At 59.5% G+C, this 17,819-nt stretch overlaps 6 protein-coding genes across 6 annotated transcripts; 2 read left to right on the top strand and 4 right to left on the bottom strand.

Annotated features, from left to right (window-relative positions):
- Positions 1–1,906: 1,906 nt before the first annotated feature.
- On the top strand, positions 1,907–4,958 carry SPSK_01426 (uncharacterized protein; the record flags this gene model as incomplete). The annotated part of the gene is made up of 2 exons (XM_016728340.1): positions 1,907–2,726; positions 2,788–4,958. The coding sequence occupies 2 exons, from the start codon at positions 1,907–1,909 to the stop codon at positions 4,956–4,958; spliced, it is 2,991 nt and encodes a 996-aa protein (XP_016590240.1).
- Positions 4,959–5,170: 212 nt separating this feature from the next.
- SPSK_01521 (uncharacterized protein) lies at positions 5,171–7,350 on the bottom strand (the record flags this gene model as incomplete). Its single annotated transcript, XM_016728432.1, has 2 exons — positions 5,171–6,619; positions 6,664–7,350. 2 exons carry the CDS (start codon positions 7,348–7,350, stop codon positions 5,171–5,173), a joined length of 2,136 nt encoding a protein of 711 aa, XP_016590239.1.
- Positions 7,351–7,683: 333 nt separating this feature from the next.
- On the bottom strand, positions 7,684–8,814 carry SPSK_10416 (uncharacterized protein; the record flags this gene model as incomplete). Its single annotated transcript, XM_016736837.1, has 2 exons — positions 7,684–7,739; positions 7,809–8,814. The coding sequence occupies 2 exons, from the start codon at positions 8,812–8,814 to the stop codon at positions 7,684–7,686; spliced, it is 1,062 nt and encodes a 353-aa protein (XP_016590238.1).
- A 389-nt stretch (positions 8,815–9,203) lies between these two features.
- On the bottom strand, positions 9,204–10,508 carry SPSK_01759 (Fe-containing alcohol dehydrogenase; the record flags this gene model as incomplete). Its single annotated transcript, XM_016728665.1, has 1 exon — positions 9,204–10,508. One exon carries the CDS (start codon positions 10,506–10,508, stop codon positions 9,204–9,206), a length of 1,305 nt encoding a protein of 434 aa, XP_016590237.1.
- An 889-nt stretch (positions 10,509–11,397) lies between these two features.
- Positions 11,398–13,195, top strand: SPSK_01608 (dimethylaniline monooxygenase; the record flags this gene model as incomplete). Its single annotated transcript, XM_016728517.1, has 2 exons — positions 11,398–12,715; positions 12,768–13,195. The coding sequence occupies 2 exons, from the start codon at positions 11,398–11,400 to the stop codon at positions 13,193–13,195; spliced, it is 1,746 nt and encodes a 581-aa protein (XP_016590236.1).
- Positions 13,196–13,524: 329 nt separating this feature from the next.
- SPSK_01390 (uncharacterized protein) lies at positions 13,525–17,293 on the bottom strand (the record flags this gene model as incomplete). Its single annotated transcript, XM_016728305.1, has 3 exons — positions 13,525–15,898; positions 15,977–16,946; positions 17,041–17,293. 3 exons carry the CDS (start codon positions 17,291–17,293, stop codon positions 13,525–13,527), a joined length of 3,597 nt encoding a protein of 1,198 aa, XP_016590235.1.
- Between the last annotated feature and the right edge of the window lie 526 nt (positions 17,294–17,819).

The raw sequence follows: 17,819 nt of genomic DNA, 5'->3' as shown, positions 1-17,819 counted from the left end.
GCAGGAGGGGACAAGACGGAACGTGATTTTGTGCGATGCATATCATCGAGCGAGCGAAAGTCCGCGGGACATCGGGTGGGGCGGCAAGGCGTGGTGATCTCAGGCTGATTAGAGCACCTGTTGGATAAAACACGACAGACACCGGCATGGGCACGTGCGACATTTTCGTTTACCCTTTTATTGGGCTGTATGGGAGCTGCATCGCCGTCGCCCGATCAAGAAATCAAGAAATGTGTTATCGCAACCACCTTCCCGAAGCTTGCTGACGCGCTGCAAGTCGGCGTCGACTTGGCCGCACCGCATGCATATGCTATCCGATACCCTGTTCTCACCTGTCTCGCAATCACACAGAGCAATCACACGGATCAATCACACGGATCAATCACACGGATGGAGACAAATGCGACCAAACATCGAGTCTCCCGCAGTCGTTGCTCGCCGCGCCATGCCCAGATTGGCAGCTGAATTGGACATCACGAACTGTTGGTCGCTTCTCGCGTTGGGCTGTTTGTCGAAGGGTGTCGATCACCGTTTATTCGTGCCGTTTACATTTGGTGTGAGCACGCCTGGGCAGGATGCAATTGTGTCAGACGACTTCGATGCGTTGTGTGTCGGTCGCTTGATCGAAACAAGAAGCTGATAACAGGGACTAGTTCGGAGATGAAAGGACCGATGAAAGTTGATTGAATGCAACAACCGCACATTCGTCGCGTGCGCGCTATTCCCGTGTCCAGCACCGCCGCGGGAGAAACCCCCGCCCGCCTCAAGGTTGCCAGTACTCTTTGGAAAAAGAGAACAGACAAAGGTCTGTTACAGTAATATGCGATAACCAAACGCCCAAAAGAGTGAGACGTGGGGACTTGCTTGTCAGGAGCAGTAGGATCAGTAACCATTGCATACAAATGCAACCAACGAGCCACCTTGGCAGCCGGCGGTCCACCATGCTCATCCGCCTCACGCCTGTGAGCTATGCCGACGACGACGGACCGACCGCAGACCACGGACTATCATTTTGAATTGACTTGGCCTTTTGTTTTTTATTGTTTTCCGAACGGACGTCGTTGTCTTCGCGGGTAAAAAGTGGGCCGGTGGCGGTCACTAGTGCCGAAGCGTCCGTTTCAGGGACGTTTTGTACCTGACAAATTCCTCCGTCTTACTTTCAGCTTCATCGGCTTACGCCTTGGAGGTGCGCTTGTGTCGGCTACGCCCCAGATTTGACCAGATTCTTACTTTTTGGTTGAACCAGATCTGTGCGACCCTCTTTGTTTTCTCAGCCTTGCACAGGGCATGGCTGCATTGGGTTGTGGACGACCGTGGATGGCATCTCGGAAGATGAATGTTGACGGCAGGGGAGAAAGGGCCCACAAGAGGCTGCTGCACCTCTTGCACCTCTACTGCACCTTCTGCACCTCCCATGACATCTCCCACGCCAGACGACCCGGCGACTGCTGCAAAACGTGTCGCTTCACGGTCCCGTCAACTATGAGCATTAAGTCGGGTGTAATGCGGTGTGCTGTCGTGGCTCTGCGAGTTTGCCGAGACGAGCGCTCTTGACGGAAGGGAACGCGAGTTGGGGAATACAATAACAAAGACCCGACAAAACGTACAGAGTTTGCCGTACAGCTGTCGCAATTCCTGCACAGACATACTGCGCAAGTGCGCCCAGGCAACTGTGCAGATGTGGTTAGGCAACCAGGCACACGGTCGTGCAGCTTGGTGGCGCAAAAGCCCCAGCGTGATTGGCTTTTGCTGCTTCTGCCTGGCTGCGGGGCACGTTTGCGCAGTTGTGTTCTTTCTGGTGCATTCGTACTTCCAGCTATTTTCAGCCATTGTCAACGAGACTAGTCCGCATCATTCAGCACCCAGCATTCAGCATCTAGCGTTGAACAACAAAACAGCAAACGTCATGAGCGACAGAGGGGCTGCTTTAACAGCTGCTAGCGAGGGGCCAAATTTGGGGCAGGATGCGGGGACTGACATGTCGTCCACAACCCTGCTGCGGCTCCTCGGAGGCGTCGTCGTGGCCATCAATTGTGCAGACCAGGGCGCCGTGTCGGCTGTGGAGACATGGATCGCATCAGTCGGCAGTGAGCACACTAATCGGGCGTGGCTAGATTGGCTTACCCTAGCCGACGGAGCATTTCCTGCGGACGGTGGTGACAGCATCGGTGACAACACTCGCCATGCGGACGCGACCACATATGCACGGCACCTGGTCCGTCTCACGGTCGCCATCGGCCATCTCCGCAATGCATCACGGCACAATCTACCTATGCCGCCCGAGACGCTGGGACACGTCTGGGCCATTGTGCGCGACGCTCTCACGGGCACCCTAGACACGACGAACACCGCAGCATCCGAGACTGGCACGACTCAGCCGCTGGGTGCTGCCATGCGCAGTTCACAGGGATTTCTAAACGTACCACTGTGCAGCATCGTCAAGGACGGCAACATTGACGAACTGATCCGCCTACACGTGTGGCTGCCCGGCAAACGATCCCCGGCGAACGCCGCGAAGAACGGCGAGGCGGGCGCTTTCGCCGTACACTCGCACCAGCCGTTTGCTCAGAGCTGGATCCTTGCCGGCGAGGGCACCGACCACCCCTACACCGCCGAACCCGTCGACACCGCTGGAGACGCCACGCATGCACGCTATGCGCTGTCCTGGACGGGCCCTGTGGACCGCAAGGGACAAAGGCAACGACACCGACACCGACACCGGCACGGTCTACAAGACACACCAGAACGCGTCGACCGTGCGCAACCGCGGTCTCTATGTACGCGCAGCACCCCTGGCGCCCGTCCGCCACGGGCCCGGCAGCACCTACACCATCCCCGCCGCCGCGTACCACTGGACCGAGGGGCCCCCCGGTGCCCTCCACGCGACGCTGTTCTACTTTGATGCCAGCCGCGGCTTTGTCCGCGACGCCGACGTGCTGGGCCCCGTCGACGGCGACGAACACACGCAGGTCCGGGATCCGGCGGGCGTGACGGCGGCGGCGCTGGCCAGCACGGTCGAGCGTGTGCGCCAGTGGGAGGCGCACATGAGCCGTGCGCGGGCGCACGCGCGGCGCGCAGACTGGGAGCCCGCCCTGCACGAGCTGGACAAGGCGCTGGCGCTGACAGTGGAGGCGGACGGCGGGGCCGGCAAAAGCGCCGACGACACGCCTTTCCCCAATGCAGCACACTATCAATGTATCCTGCACGGCGAGATGGGCAGCACCAACCGCCGCTTTGGTCGCTACGACGTGGCGGCGGGCTTCTTGGAAGCAGCACTGGCCGAGATGGCGCGGGGCGAAGCCAAGGACGGACACGCAACCGGACGGCAGCGGCTCGAGGTCAGCGGCGAGCTCGGTGTGGTCTACCGCCACATGGGGCGGCTGCATGATGCTGAGCGCGTGCTGCAGATCCAGTACACGACGGCCCTGGCTCTGGGCGCCGACGCGGCCGCGTGCCGCGCCATTGGCAACCTCGGCATGGTCAACTATCAGCTGTCACAGGAGGATCCACCACGCCAGGGTGGCCAGACCGAGACACGCAGCGAGGACCGCCTAACCACGGCAATCGAGCAGCTGCAGGAGCGCGTCGCACGGGCGCGCCGCCTCGGCAGCGGCCCGCAGGCAGCGCTGTGGGAGGCCATTGGTCTGCAGCGACTGGCGCTGTGCTACGCCGCCACGGGGCGGCCGGGCGACACGCGACGTGGTGTGGAGTGCGCGGAGGCCGCCTTTGCGCTGACTGCCGAATCGCCCGACCCGACGGTGGTGGCATTTTCGAGCCTGTTCCTGGGCCGCGCCCTGGTCGCGGACCAGACCGAGCAGACGACCCACGCCGACCGCGTGCGCGCGGCCACCTATCTGTCCGGCGCATGGCTGCCGGCGGGCTGCTGCACGCCTGCCATTGCGCTGTGCAAGGAGCCATCGGCCGAGCACCGGTCGTACCTCGCCGAGCTGATTGCTTTTGTGGCGTCGCACGCGGAGGGGGCCGGCCTCGACGCCGGCCTCGACGCCGTCGACGAGAACGGGTACACGGCGCTCGACTACTGCGTGTTCAACGGCGACGGGGCGACCGAAGCGCTCGTCGTCGAGGCCCTCCACCGCCAGCTGCATGCACGCGCCGACGCGGCCCTGGCAGAGCGCCGCACCGAGGCCCGCCTGCGCAAGGGCTACCGCGAGCTCTTCCAGGACGTGATGCGGCCGGTGCTGTTGGGCGGCACCCGAGACAAGGACAAGGGCGCGTCCGCGGCGGACACCCTGACACGGCTGCGCCGCGTGTACGCCAGCGCGCTTGACGCCTCGCCGGCGTCGCCCGGCTACCGCGGCGTCTTTGACGACTTCAAGTGTGTGCCCTACCGTGCGTTTGCCGCGGCCGGCCACCTGCCCGGCGGCGCCGACAACCTCGCCCGACGTGTTGCGGCCCCCGTGGACGGCAGGACGGGCGAGGGCAGCCCCGATGTCGTGGACGCCGTCGACTACGTCGTCTTCATCTCGTACCGCTGGATCAACGTCACGCGCGACGCCACGGCGCCCGACGACGCCGCGCACACCCAGTACCGGCGCATCTGCGCGGCGGTCGAGGCCTTTTTGCACCTGCACCCCGACGTCACGGAGGACCGGCTCGGCCTCTGGATCGACCACGCTTGTGTCGACCAGGCCAACCCCGCGCCCGGCATCGCGGCGCTGCCCATGCTGGTCGCCCAGTGCAACGCCGTCATCAGCCTGACCAGCGCCGACTACTACGACCGCGCCTGGTGCTCGGTCGAGGTCATGATGGCACAGGTGCTGTGCCGCGCCTACGGGCTGCACGCATGGTACGAGCACGTCGTCGACGCGGACGGCCACGGCACGCTGCGCCCGGGCCCCATGGACATTGAGATCAACATGGCCCACAAGGTCTTGGCGTTTGAGTCGGACCGGCCCCGGATTTTGTTCTTGGAGCGGCAAGCCAAGCTGCTGGGATGAGCGCGTCACGTAGTGTGGAAGGAGACGATTGTACAAGACTGCTAGCAATATGAATAAAAGTAGGTCGGAATGTAACCGTAATCTTATTTTCATACATTTTTCTCATACCTTTCTCTGTCCACGAGCACAGCCACGCATTTCACCTACAGGTATGTGCCAGTCGAAAGCCTACAAGAAGAGACGAGATGAGAGCGTTGCGCCGTAGTCAACGTTTATGAAATATCAACAGCCTCCACCTTGCTGCGCAGAGTGTCCCAATCGACGTCGTAATGGCCAGCAAAACCCACTATGCCGGCCAGCGAGAGAAAGCGGACTCGGCTGCCGACCGGCCTCACAACCACCACATCCTGGCATCCGGCGACCTTGTAGACAACGTCGCCCGGCTGTACCCCGGCGGCTGCGTAGCCTGAAAGGCCGCTGTCGGTGCGGAAGTATACATATGCGTGGCGGTCAATGTCTTCGACGCCAAAGAACCGGCTCTCAAACGTGGGCTGCTGGAACTGGTAGGCAGCCTCACGGAGCAAGGCGTCTCGGTCCAGGGCATTAGCGCCGTCGCAGTCGAGGACGGCGGACAGGGTTTTGTCGCCGGGGTTGTTCTGTGCATCCTCTGCAGCACTCGACGCAGGCAACGCTACGCGCCCGGATGCGACAAGACAGTGGATCAAGGACACGACATCCACTGCCGCGTACGTGTAGCGCGGTCGGCGGTAGGGATTCGCCAGAAGCTCCACGAGGGAGACGACAAACGACTCGCCGGCTAGCGGAGGAGCTGTCGCCGATGGTCTCGATGTCGGTGCCACGAGCTTGTCGACGATCGCGTCGGCGCTCATTCCGGAAAGGAATTCGGCTGCGCTGGCCAGCAGAGCCAGCCGGCTCGACATGGTGTCTGTGGTGCCGCCCTCGCCGGCTTGCGAGGTGGTGACACCAGGGAAGACGCCGGGCGACATTGCCGACGCAAGACGGCCAAGACGCACGCCATGGAGATGCAGGGCAAAGGTGCCGTCACCCGTGACGCCCGGCACATACGCGGCGGGGACGACGGGCATGCGCTTGGACGTGTATATTATGCGCTGGACGGGCCACACGCTCCAGTCGGGCACCCAGCTGGGCAGCCCGCAGGTGGAGCGTCGACTGGCGAGGCCGGCGTAGCTCAGCAGCAGGTACAGCCGACTGCCGCCGTCGGTGGCACCGAGCGACCGGGCCAGCCACGCGGCGACGCTGCAAAACAGCTGGTGCGCCGACAGGTCGTAGTCGACGGCGACGCCAAAGTACGCCATGCCGCAGAGGCCAAAGATGGCGTCGCGCGGGTCCCACGACGCGCGCTGCATGCACGCCCGCAGGCACGCCAGGGCCCGCAGGGGGGCGGCGATGGTGTTGACAACACTGCAGGGGCCGTCGTCGCGGTTCCGGGTGAAGCGAAAGGCCACCACTTGCTTGTGGAAATGCGTGCTGCGGCCGGCGGTGGCATCGATGGCGGCCACAAACGCACGGATGCGCTCGACGCGCGCGGCCGTTTCCGCGTTCTTGGCTTCCACCTGCTTCTCCTCAACAAACGCCGCCACGGACCCGTGGAGCACCCAGTCGCGGACGGCAAAGGCGGCGTCGCGGTCGCACGCGTCGTGGCCGGCAATGAGGCGACAGCGCCGTCCGAGGATCAGTTCCTGCAGCGTCCAGACGCGAAACAGTAGGGCCGCTGCGCAAAGACGTCGGTCGTAAACAGCGACGCGCCGCCGAGCCGGTCCACCAATGCCAGCACGTCGGGCACCGCCAGCGCCTGCGGCTGGGGCAGTCTCTCGTTGTCGTTGTCGTTCTGCCTGTCGCCCTCGCCATCGCCCCCGCCACCACCGCCCCCGCCCATCGTGACCTTGTCCGCCCAGATGCGGCGCACCAGCTGCAGCGCCGCCCGGCTCTGCGCATCGCCCGGCCCCAGCCACGCCAGCGTCTCGTGCGCGCCGCTGAAAATGACCTTCATCATGACCACCTGCGCGCTCTTTTCGTGGTTGTCGGCCTGGATGATGCAGAGGGCATCGACCCAGAGGCCCTGGCGGTGGCAGCGCGGCTCGACCACGGGGACGTGCTGCAGGGCCGCAACGAGGCTGCGGGTGGCCTGGACGACGCGCCCATGGACGAGCACGGGCTGCGTGTCCAGCGGGTCGCCCCAGGCGTAGGAGAGTGCGTAGAACTGGCTGCGCTGCGCGTCGGCGACGGTGCACGTCTGCAGCCGGCACACCAAGGGCTGGCGGTCGTCCTCGTCCTCTGGGCCATCGGACGACAGAGGCTCGTCGATGTAGAGGAGGCGGATCTCGCGCACCTCATTGTCGGTCTGGTGCTCCCGCAGGGGTTTGTACAGCGCGTGTAGGATGTCTACATGACCATGGTGTGGTGTTGCCATGTTGAGCAACGGTGTTCATCACGACGCTGGAGCCCACGTAGTCTACATACCCCGACAAGGTCAGATGTTGCGACGCATACTACGACGTAGTCAGCACTTTGTCTTCCCGATTCGACGATGGGATGCCGAATCGTGGCTGCAATGCAACCCTTTCTCAGCCGGCAAGCCAATCACGAGAGGTTGTCATGGTGGATTCTGCTGTCTCGTCTCGCCAATCCCGTGTGCTACAAAAAACAACGAACGTTGTACAAATTCATGACATTCCTAGTCGGAGATGCTCTGTCATTGCCCCCTTGACACCGTCGAGAGCCTGCACCTCCTTACACCGATGGTTTACGTCTGTGCCGCCCCACTTGCATCCGGCTGCATACCGGGAAGATGCGATAGCCCTGGGCAGTTAGCGGTCGTTTCAAAAAAATAAAAAATAAAAAATCACAGGCGGTAGGAGATCCACATACATCCATTCACATTCTCCTTGACGACCTGCTGGACCGAACACTTGGTGGCCTGCTCCGTCGTCTGCACGGCGAGCGCGCTGCAGGTGTCGCCGGTGCAGCGCGCGTCCATGGCCCGCTGCAGCGAGTCGCCCTTCCAGCCAAAGACGTAGTCGCCGTGCTGCGTGAAGCCGCGGGCGTCGTTGGTGCTCCAGACAAACGGCTGCTGCGCGGCGTCTTCGGGCCACAGCTCCTTTGTGTTGAACGCGCGCGTGTCCCAGATGGTCTCGAGCATGACCTGCGGGATCCGGACGGGGTGCGACGCCGGGCAGACGCCGTTGCTGCCGACGTCGTTGGGGCCGCTGGTGCCGCTGCTGGGGTAGGCGACGTGCGCCTTGTGGTCGGCCGAGTCCACGTTCTTGCCGTCCCAGCAGGTCGGGAACGTGATGACGGACCGGATGCCGCCGGCGCAGAACGTGGTCGGCAGCGTCTGGGCATCGGGTGCGGCGCAGTTCAGGTTGCGGTTGTCGCCCGAGGCGGGCATGCAGCGGTGGCACACTTTGTGCGCGGGCTCCGCTGCGCGGGCGCCGGCATCGCCCACGAGCATGCGGAACCCCGGCTTGAAGGCGGTCACGGGCGTGCCCTTGTCGGCCGCCGGGATGTAGTAGACCGTCACGCCGCCGTTGCCCAGCAAGCCCTGGTTGGGGATCTGGGGCACGCGAGTGTAGGAGCCGTTGCGCGCCTTAAAGTACAAGACAGCCGTCCAGTAGTTGGAGAAGTCGTCCGAAAAGGTGCAGGTCGTGCAGGTCGAGAGGGCGACCAGGTCGTGCGTCGACGGGTCCATGGTGGCGTTGAACGAGTTGCCGCCGACGACCTGGTGCACGTGCGGCGACGGCACCAGCCCGGGGTTGACGAGCGGGTCGATGCGGTCGACGACGAGCTGCGAGCACTGGAAGCGCAGCATGGGCATGGTGCCCTGGGCGGCGGCGTGCTGCACCAGGCGTGCAAAGACGAGGGCCTTCCACTGCATTTTGGGGCTGGAGTGGTGGGTGGGCTGTGAAAAACAGACGTTCGCGAGAAAACCTGGTAATGCAGCTATCACACTCGCGCCGTGGCTGACTTACACATATATATCCTCTTGCTTCATGTCTTATCTGATGACGACTGCCTTCTTGCAGGCTTGTCTTATTTACATGTACATTGCTTAGTTGGCTGGTGTGCGTCCAAGGATTGGTGGAAGGAGAATGCCGCTCTCAAATATCTATTCTGCCGACAATGGGATGGTCCGTTCAGCCGTTCATATCGCCGCAATCTATTATTTCCCGAGCCAGGACTGTCTCGGCACTTGCATATCTTAGCAGACAAGAACACGGGTATACAGCCAATCAAAATACGACGTGCGATTCAAAGTACGGGCATCTACCCTGCTACGGCCTCCAGAATCTCCGTCACCTGCTCCGGCTTCACAAGAGGCACCGGGTTCGTCGGCGCCCAAAAGTCTTCAAGAGCCCGCACCGACAGGTTCGGTATGATGTCGCGGCCGATGCCCACTTCGTTCAGGAACCGCGGCAGACCCAGTGTCTTGACAATGGTGCCAATCAGGTCGCCCAGGTCGGCTGTCTCGGGCGCCAGACCTCCAGCACGCAAGGCAGCCGCCACCTCTGGCTCGGACCACAAGATGGTGGCCACCTTCTTCTGTCGCGCCGTGATGTCCGGGATTTCGGCCCCGTGGCGGATATTGTACTTCATCACGGCCGCGCACATGATGCAGCTGGTGACGCCGTGCGGCACGCCCAGCGGTCCCAGCTGGTGGCCGATGGCGTGGCTGCCGCCCATGGGGATGCCGGCGCGGATGTTGTCCATGGCCAAGTTGACGGCCATCTGGCAGCGGTGGCGGGCCGCGACGTCCTTGTCGTCGTTTTTGCAGCGCAGGAGGCTGGGCACCAGCAGCCGCAGGCCGCGCTCCGCCTTGTCCTCGGCCGCAGGCGTGGCCGTCAGACAGCACAGGGCTTCGACGCAGTGGTCGACGCTGCGCACGCCGGTGCTGAGCCAGTGATAGGCGGGTGTCAGCGTGGCGAGCGCGGCGTCGAGGATAATCAGCTTGGCGCCCATGCCCGAGTGCAGGAAGCCGTACTTGTGCGACTTGTGCGCCGTGGTGTCGTCCGTGCCGCCGGCCAGACTGAAATACTCGCCGCCTGATAGGCTGGTGGGGATCGTGACGAGCGGCACCGTCGGCGGTCGCACGTCTTTGGGGATGTCGGTGCTCTCCACCGAGTAGCGGGCGAGCTGTGTCGGCTCGCGGATGTCGTTGGCCAGACACAGCACAACCAGCTTGGCCCCGTCTGTGGTGCTGCCCGCGCCCAGTGTCACGACACAGTCCGCCTGGGCCGCACGACACTCGGCCGCAATGCTCAGAATTTCAGTCCACGGCGTGTGCGGCGTGATGCCTTTGCGCACGCCGACAACCGCAATATTGCTCTTCTGAAGAGCCGCCACCAGTCGGTCCAGTCGGTCCGTGTTGGCCGCCAGCGACTTGGACACGACAATGTAAACGCGCGACGCCTTGAATGTCTCGCGCACGTGCTTGGCACAGAGCTCGTCGTACGGCCGGCCATAGGCAACGTACGGCGACGGCAGCGTCAAGTTGCTGACAGGGATGCCGACAAGGTTGGTGCCGGGCGGTTCGGTAAAGGCCGGCTGGAACACTGCGGTGTCGGAGCTCATGGTGGTGGCGATGCGGTGATAGGGTTGACGAGTCTCAGTCGTAATGTCGTGATGTTCTTGGATTCTAGGATGCCTGGGCAGGTGTCATTGTTCTCTTTTTTTTCTTTTTTTCGTGTCAGTTATGCTCGTTCGTCTTTCGACGTACATTTTAGCGCCCCCTCTCCCCGTCCACCATGACGCAGTCGTCGTCGCGAGTGAATCCCCGGATCTACCTGTCGCGTGGACGGGTCTAGTTTGGTCTACTTTCTCAGATGCGGAGAACAGACACGAGGGGAAAGGGGGTTGGACAGGCACACTTCTCCCGATGGACCCGTAACTTGCGTCGCGAATATCGCGTCCGTCGGGTATGTACAACCTCAGTCCGTTTGCTCTCTTCCGGCCCCTTTTTTCTTCCACCCTTGACCAGAACCCCTCGTCGCGTTCATGCGGCGGGAACTGCTGCGTGCATTTTCAACCTGTGACGCCACCAGGCCAGGCTCTGTCGGCAACTGATATTTACGTTTTCATCCTATTTCTAATCTGATACCGTAGTCGCAAGTCGCCGTGCGGAGTCGGAGCGGAAGCTTGCTGCCCATTCTCGTGAAGCACGCTTCGATTTTCCTTCTTTCGGTCATAGACTTGCCGCTCGGCATCTTATCCGTTGTGCCTTGTTTTGTGTCGCATTGCAGTCGTTTTTATTGCTATTTTGTGATATGTTTTATTCTTTTATTGACCTTACTGTCCACAATTTTATGCCAGAGACGTACGGCAATCTATTTTCAAAAAAAAAAAAGGTCGGAATCGTAGCACTTTGCGCTGCACAACTTTGCCGTACGCGGCATCACCCTCGTTCTCTCTGACACTCCTCCCTTGCATCAAATCTCTCCCAAAACACACAACTCACCATAAGATGTCTCCCTCTCGCGTGATGCTCATCGCCGGCGCACCCGATCCGGGCGAAATCCCCGCCTCCGACGCCGTCCATGAAAACAAATGGTACAACCAAGACTTTGATGGCTACCGCATCACCGAAGAGGTGCTCCACACCAAGCGCCACCTGCGCATTGTGTGTGTCGGTGCCGGTGCTGCGGGTCTGCAGTTGGCGTACAAGGCCGAGCGCGCCCTGTCTAACATCGACCTGCAAATCTACGAGAAGAACGACGACATCGGCGGCACGTGGCTGGAGAACCGCTACCCGGGCTGCACGTGCGACATCCCGAGCCACTCGTACCAATTTACGTGGGCGCGCAACCCGCGCTGGTCAGCATACTATTCGTCGTCGGAAGAAATCTGGCAGTATTTCAAGGACGTGGCGACCAAGTACGACCTGGAGCGGTACGTGCAGCTGCGGACCAAGGTGGAGCGCGCCGTGTGGGACGAGGAGACGGGCCACTGGAACTTGGCCATGACCGGCCCCGACGGCCATGCGTTCGAGGACTGGTGCGACATTCTGGTGTCGGCCTCGGGCGTGCTCAACTCGTGGAAGTACCCCGACATCCCCGGCCTCGACACGTTTGGCGGCAAGCTCATGCACTCGGCGCACTGGGACAATGACTACGACCTCAAGGGCAAGACCATTGCCGTCATTGGCGGCGGCTCCTCGGCCGTGCAGATCATTCCCAGCATCCAGCCCGACGCCACCAAGCTCGTGGCCTTTCTGCGCTCGCCCGTCTGGGTCACCACGGGCTTCGGCGCCAAGTATGCCGGCCCGGGCGGCACCAACTTCAAGTACACCGACGAGCAGATCCGCCAGTTCCAGGACGACCCCGCGGCACATGCCAAGTACTGCCGCGAGATCGAGGGCGAGCTCAACAAGCGCTTCAACCTCATGCACCGCAACTCGGTCGACCAGAAGAACTCGCGCGAGCTGATTGCCAAGATCATGCGCGAGCGCCTCGACAACGACGCCCTGGCCGCCAAGATGGTGCCCGGGTTTGCCCTCGGCTGTCGGCGCATGACGCCCGGTTCGAACTACCTGGAGGCGCTCTCCAAAGACAACGTGCAGGTGGTCCACGACAGCGTCGTGCGGCTCACAGAGACGGGCGTCGTGGATGCCTCAGGCGTGGAGCACCCCGTGGATGTCGTCGTGTGTGCCACTGGCTTCGACACCTCGTTTACGCCGCACTTTACGATTACGGGCCGCAAGAATGCCGACCTCCGCGAGCAGTTTGGCGACTTTCCCAAGGGCTACCTCGGCATCACCGCCGAGAACTTTCCCAATCTATTCCGTACGTCCCTCCATCTCACTCCTGCGTTATGGAACGATGCTAACATGGGCAGTCCTCCTCGGCCCCAACAGTCCGTCCTCGCACAGCTCCATCCTCCCCATCATGGACTGGTACACGCGCTACATCTTCCAGATGATCGACAAGGTCCAGACCGAAAACATCAAGGCCTTTGAGCCCAAGGCGCAGGCCGTCAAGGACTTGTACAACCACACCCACGAGCTCATGAAGCGGCTGGTCTGGTCTTCGGCCTGCCGCTCCTGGTTTAAAATGGGCAAGACCCACGGCCCCGTCACCGCCATCTACCCGGGCTCGCGTCTCCACTTTTTCGAGATGCTCAAGACCGTCCGCTGGGAGGACTACGAGATCGACTACCGCTCCGGCAACCGCTTCCAGTTCATGGGCAACGGCTACACCAACTGCGAGGCTGACCCAGAGGGCGATCCGGTCTGGTACTTTGACGATCCGTTTGTGCAGCTGTAGATGGTACAGTACGTGTGCGTTTGTGCCCATTTTTTATGTAGTGGTGTGTGAAGTTCTCTGATTGGGTATGTTTGATAGACCTGCGAATAATGCGTTAGATGCTTTCCGATGATAAATGCAATTGTGTTCTTAACTAAACTCGGAATGGTTCCACGAGGGACGTCTCCGCGTCGGATTCCCAAGAAACTATCTAAGTAGTATATACATAACTAGGTGGCGCAACCACCCTGGCCACAGAAATACAAAATTGGTTCTATACATATGAAATACAGGGACCGTCCTTCTCCGCCAACTTGGTGACTGTAGGAACCAGCATCAGAGTCATGATGTTACGTAGGTCTCGCGGCACCATATGATTCTAACAATGCAACAGTGGTTTCACGCCCGTTTCCTGTGGCGTACCACATCGGCGTGTGACCATGCTGGTCTCCCACGTCGAGGTGGGCACCCTTTTCGAGTAGTATCTTAACGATGTCGTCTTTCGCGTCCTCTGCTGCATATGATAGTGGTGTCCGTCCGTCCTTGTCTCTCGACTCGATGTCAGCGCCCCCTTCGAGTAATAACTTGACGACATTCTCGTGCCCTTTTTGTGCTGCGTATGATAGTGGTGTCCGTTTGTTAATGTCTCTCGATTCGATGTTAGTGTCCCTTTCGAGTAATAACTTGACGACATTCTCGTGCCCTCCGTGTGTTGCGTATGATAGTGGTGTCCATTCGTAAACGTCTCTCGATTCGATGTCAGCGCCCCTTTCGAGTAATAACTTGACGACATTCTCGTGCCCTCCGTGTGTTGCGTGTGATAGTGGTGTTCGCTTCCGGTGGTCCATCCCATCGATCTCGGCTCCCTTTTCGAGTAGCAACTCAACAACGGCCTTGGGTCCAATCCTTGCAGCAGTTATCATCGGCGTGTGACCATGCTGGTCTCCCACGTCGAGGTGGGCACCCTTTTCGAGTAATAACTTAACGGCATTCTCGTGTCCTCCGTGTACCGCGTGTAATAGTAGTGTCCGTCCGTCCTTGTCTCTCGACTCGATGTCAGCGCCCTTTTCGAGTAATAACTTGACGACATTCTCGTGCCCTCTCTGTGCTGCGTATAATAGTGGTGTCCATTCGTAAACGTCTCTCGATTCGATGTCAGCGCCCCTTTCGAGTAATAACTTGACGACATTCTCGTGCCCTCCGTGTGTTGCGTGTGATAGTGGTGTCCGTTTGTCAATGTCTCTCGAATTGACGTCAGCGCTCTTTTCGAGTAGCAGCTTGACGATATCTTGCTCCCCGAACTGTGCTGCATGTGAGAGTGGTGTTCGCTTCCGGTGGTCCATCCCATCGATCTCGGCTCCCTTTTCGAGTAGCAACTCAACAACGGCCTTGGGTCCAATCCTTGCAGCAGTTATCAGCGGCGTATCATGCGAGACATCCCTCGCGTTGACGTCGGCGCCACCATCGATTAGTATCTGTATGATAGCCTCATTCTTTTGTATTATGGCAGAACGTAACAGTAAGGATCCAGCCGGTTCCAGCGAATCGAAAGTAGCACCATTTGCGAGTAATAACCGTACGGTCGTCTTGTGCCCAAACAATGTGGCAGTATATAACGGCGTATGTCCATTGTTGTTTTTTGTGTTGACGTCCGCGCCCTCGGAGAGTAAGAACCGTATCATGGCATCATGCCCTTTTCTGGCGGCAGTCATTACCGGCGTTTCTCCAAACGCATCCCTCACGTCGATATCAGCACCCTTTTCAAGTAAGAACCATGAGAAGGCGTCGCGACGGCGATATATACTCCAAAATAACGGCGTTTTTCTTCGCTTGTCCCTCGCATTGACATCGGCGCCGTTGTCGAGCAATAATCGCGCGATGGCCTCAAACCTATTCGCTCTCTCTGCTCTCATCGACGGCGTGCCTTGAAGCGCATACTTCGCCTTTTCCTCCTCGCTGAAGAAGAATTCCGGTTGTGGGATCATAGCTTCATTCATTTCCGATACGGCAAGCACCAACGGCGTATCTGGATGCCCATTCGTCGCGTCAACGTCAGCGCCCTTCTCGAGAAGTAACCGAACGACAGCCACACTTCCACTCAAAACAGCACGTATAAGCGAGGAGGGATTTGTAGCATCACGGCTCAGCTCGTCCTCGATCACCTCCTCGAACCGACTCTGTTCGTCGTCCTCGTATGGGTTAGAGTATCCATCACTGGTGTCGGATGAGGGAGTAGAACTGTTGTGGTGACTGTGGGCGTCGCTTCCTGCAGCAACGTGAAACGAGTCCCGGGACTTTTCCGCGTCCTCATTTTGGTCGGTCTCGCCACTGGGTAAGACAAAAAGGGCAATGTCTTCCATGTGCCCTGCGAGATGCTTTTGCAGGCGTTCAACATATTCGATGGGTTCGTGACAGACAAGACACGTTTGTTCCGGTATCGGTTCGGACGTGTCGATGGGCCGATCGCACATGTCGGCAATAATGGCAACATCACCAGCGGCCATCAAATGTCTGTGCGTGGAGTGGTCGGCTAGTTGATGCGCAACAAACTCGTCTCTGGTGCTGTACACGTTGTCACAGCCCGCCCGGTCGCAAACAAAGCGGCGTCTGTGGACGAGAAACTCATGATAGATCCAGTCGTTGCGACTGGCAAAGAGTTTGGCTCCGTTGTTGCAGTTTTCAAATGTGCACACGTAGGGGCGAAGGTCGTGAAACACATGACGTCTAGATGTTTTTTTCCCCTTGCGTGAGCGGTGTCATGGACAGTCAAAATAAATAACCAAAAAAAAAAACGGTACATACTTCCATGCTTGTCTGTCACTCATTTCAGCCTTGTTCAGTTCCATGCCGCAGTATGGACAAGGAAATTGGGTGGCACCGTCCACCGTTCGGGGCGGGCCTGGAACGACATTGCTATTCGCACCACCCTGGCCCGCCAATGTGGGTGCATACGTCGTTGGTGCACGACCGGTCGTGTTGACCTTGTACACGACGTCGGAAACAGCGGCCGTCGAGAAACTGTGTGCGGTGGAAAACGTCTGTCGGGATGTGGTGGATCGACGATCTGGATTTGTGGCCGGTGCCGTTGGCTTCGGCATGTCGGACGTCCTTGGGCGACCTGTTGTTCCAGATTCGTCCATGTTTCGCGGGTTTCGCTCCGGCAGCACCTTACTCGCCACGGGCGCCGTCTCGTACGGTCGGCGTTTCCAATATTGCAGCTGCTCTCGCCGTCGGGTATTTGCTTGTGCAAGCCGCTGGCACAGCCAGGACACCTCTTGGATCGCACCAAAATCCGGTCGATTCATAGGCACTGACTCCTCCTGGAATTGCTGGCCGAGCGTACTTTTGTTGAGACTGCCCCATTGCAGCATCTTTTCCTTGACATGCCTCTCGTCGTAGGTTTTCATTGCAATCATGAGCAAGTCGGCCTCCTTCGCCCCCGCCTGCTTAGGCGATTTGGAGCTGACTGACCGCAAATATTTGTTGGTCACTCGTGGCCGGCGAAGTAGAGATGAGACCTCAAATAGGGACTTGATCTGTTCTTTGATCTCATCTACGAGCACAGAGACTCTCGCTCGCCTCCTCTTGGGCTTGACGACGTCCTCGCCCTTGCGTCTCTCTTTGTCGACACCGGCATGCGTGCTCGTACCGGAACTCATAGTGCAATCAGATTCTGTATCCGAACTAGAACTGGATTCATCGGTAACGCTACTTATAGAGCCGTGATCAGACCCAAGTGCAACATTGGCTTTCCGATCTGCGATGGGCGTGACTAACGAAATTGTTAGATGTGGCGAGTAAAGGAAAAGAGAAAAGGAACAAGAGTAGGAATGAGAAGAGGCTCTGACTGCCCATCATCCACGTACCTTGTTTGATCATGCCATGAAGAAGCTGGAGAATCTCCAGAACAAGGCGTTTCATATCCTCGTCGTGCCTCAGCGTGTCGTCCAGAGAGCCGCGTGCCTTTTCCGGCAGACAGGCTTTTGTGTCGTCGCCCCAGATTCTGGCCCTACCGTATTCGTCGACAACGTCCGAGGCGCGGACAAGGCCAAGATGACACACCAAGCAATCAGGCGCGCGGATGGCCTCGACAAAGTGGCCAAAGGCCCGGATGCACATCGCGTATGTTTCCGAAATGGACAACGACGGCGAGGTGCCCAAAGAGGAAGGGAAGGCCATACTTGGGTCGTCTGTCGTTTCCTTGACGAAATGTCGCACACGGTTCTAGCCGTGTTACACTAGATGGGACGATCGTGATACTGATGTCAAGCACAATGTGGTTGGGAATGGCTCTCGTAAAGGATTGAAGAATTGTCCGGTCGAGTCATGAAGACGACGGGTACGAGGATCGGTGGTAGCATTTTACGAGATGATTTCCACCGCCTTGCCGCAGTGAAGATGTGAGCCATTTTCGTACTTTGCGCTGCACGGTTTCAGCACATATGATCGTACCGTGTTTTCATTCGGTGGTTTTGTGCACGTTGATGCATCCCCCACTACACCCATATGCAAAGCAACGAGGGGTAACGAACACTGCGCCTTTTACGTCGACCAGCTGAAGGACATACAGACAAAACGGGCGCGTGGAAGATGAAGAGCACAAGAGCACAAAAACGACTGGTGGGCGCAACGATCTAGATCACTG

This window comes from Sporothrix schenckii (assembly GCF_000961545.1).
Source record: "Sporothrix schenckii 1099-18 chromosome Unknown Cont42, whole genome shotgun sequence".
In the NCBI taxonomy this organism is placed as follows: Eukaryota; Fungi; Ascomycota; class Sordariomycetes; order Ophiostomatales; family Ophiostomataceae; genus Sporothrix; species Sporothrix schenckii.
This window is presented reverse-complemented; position numbering and strand designations above follow the sequence as displayed.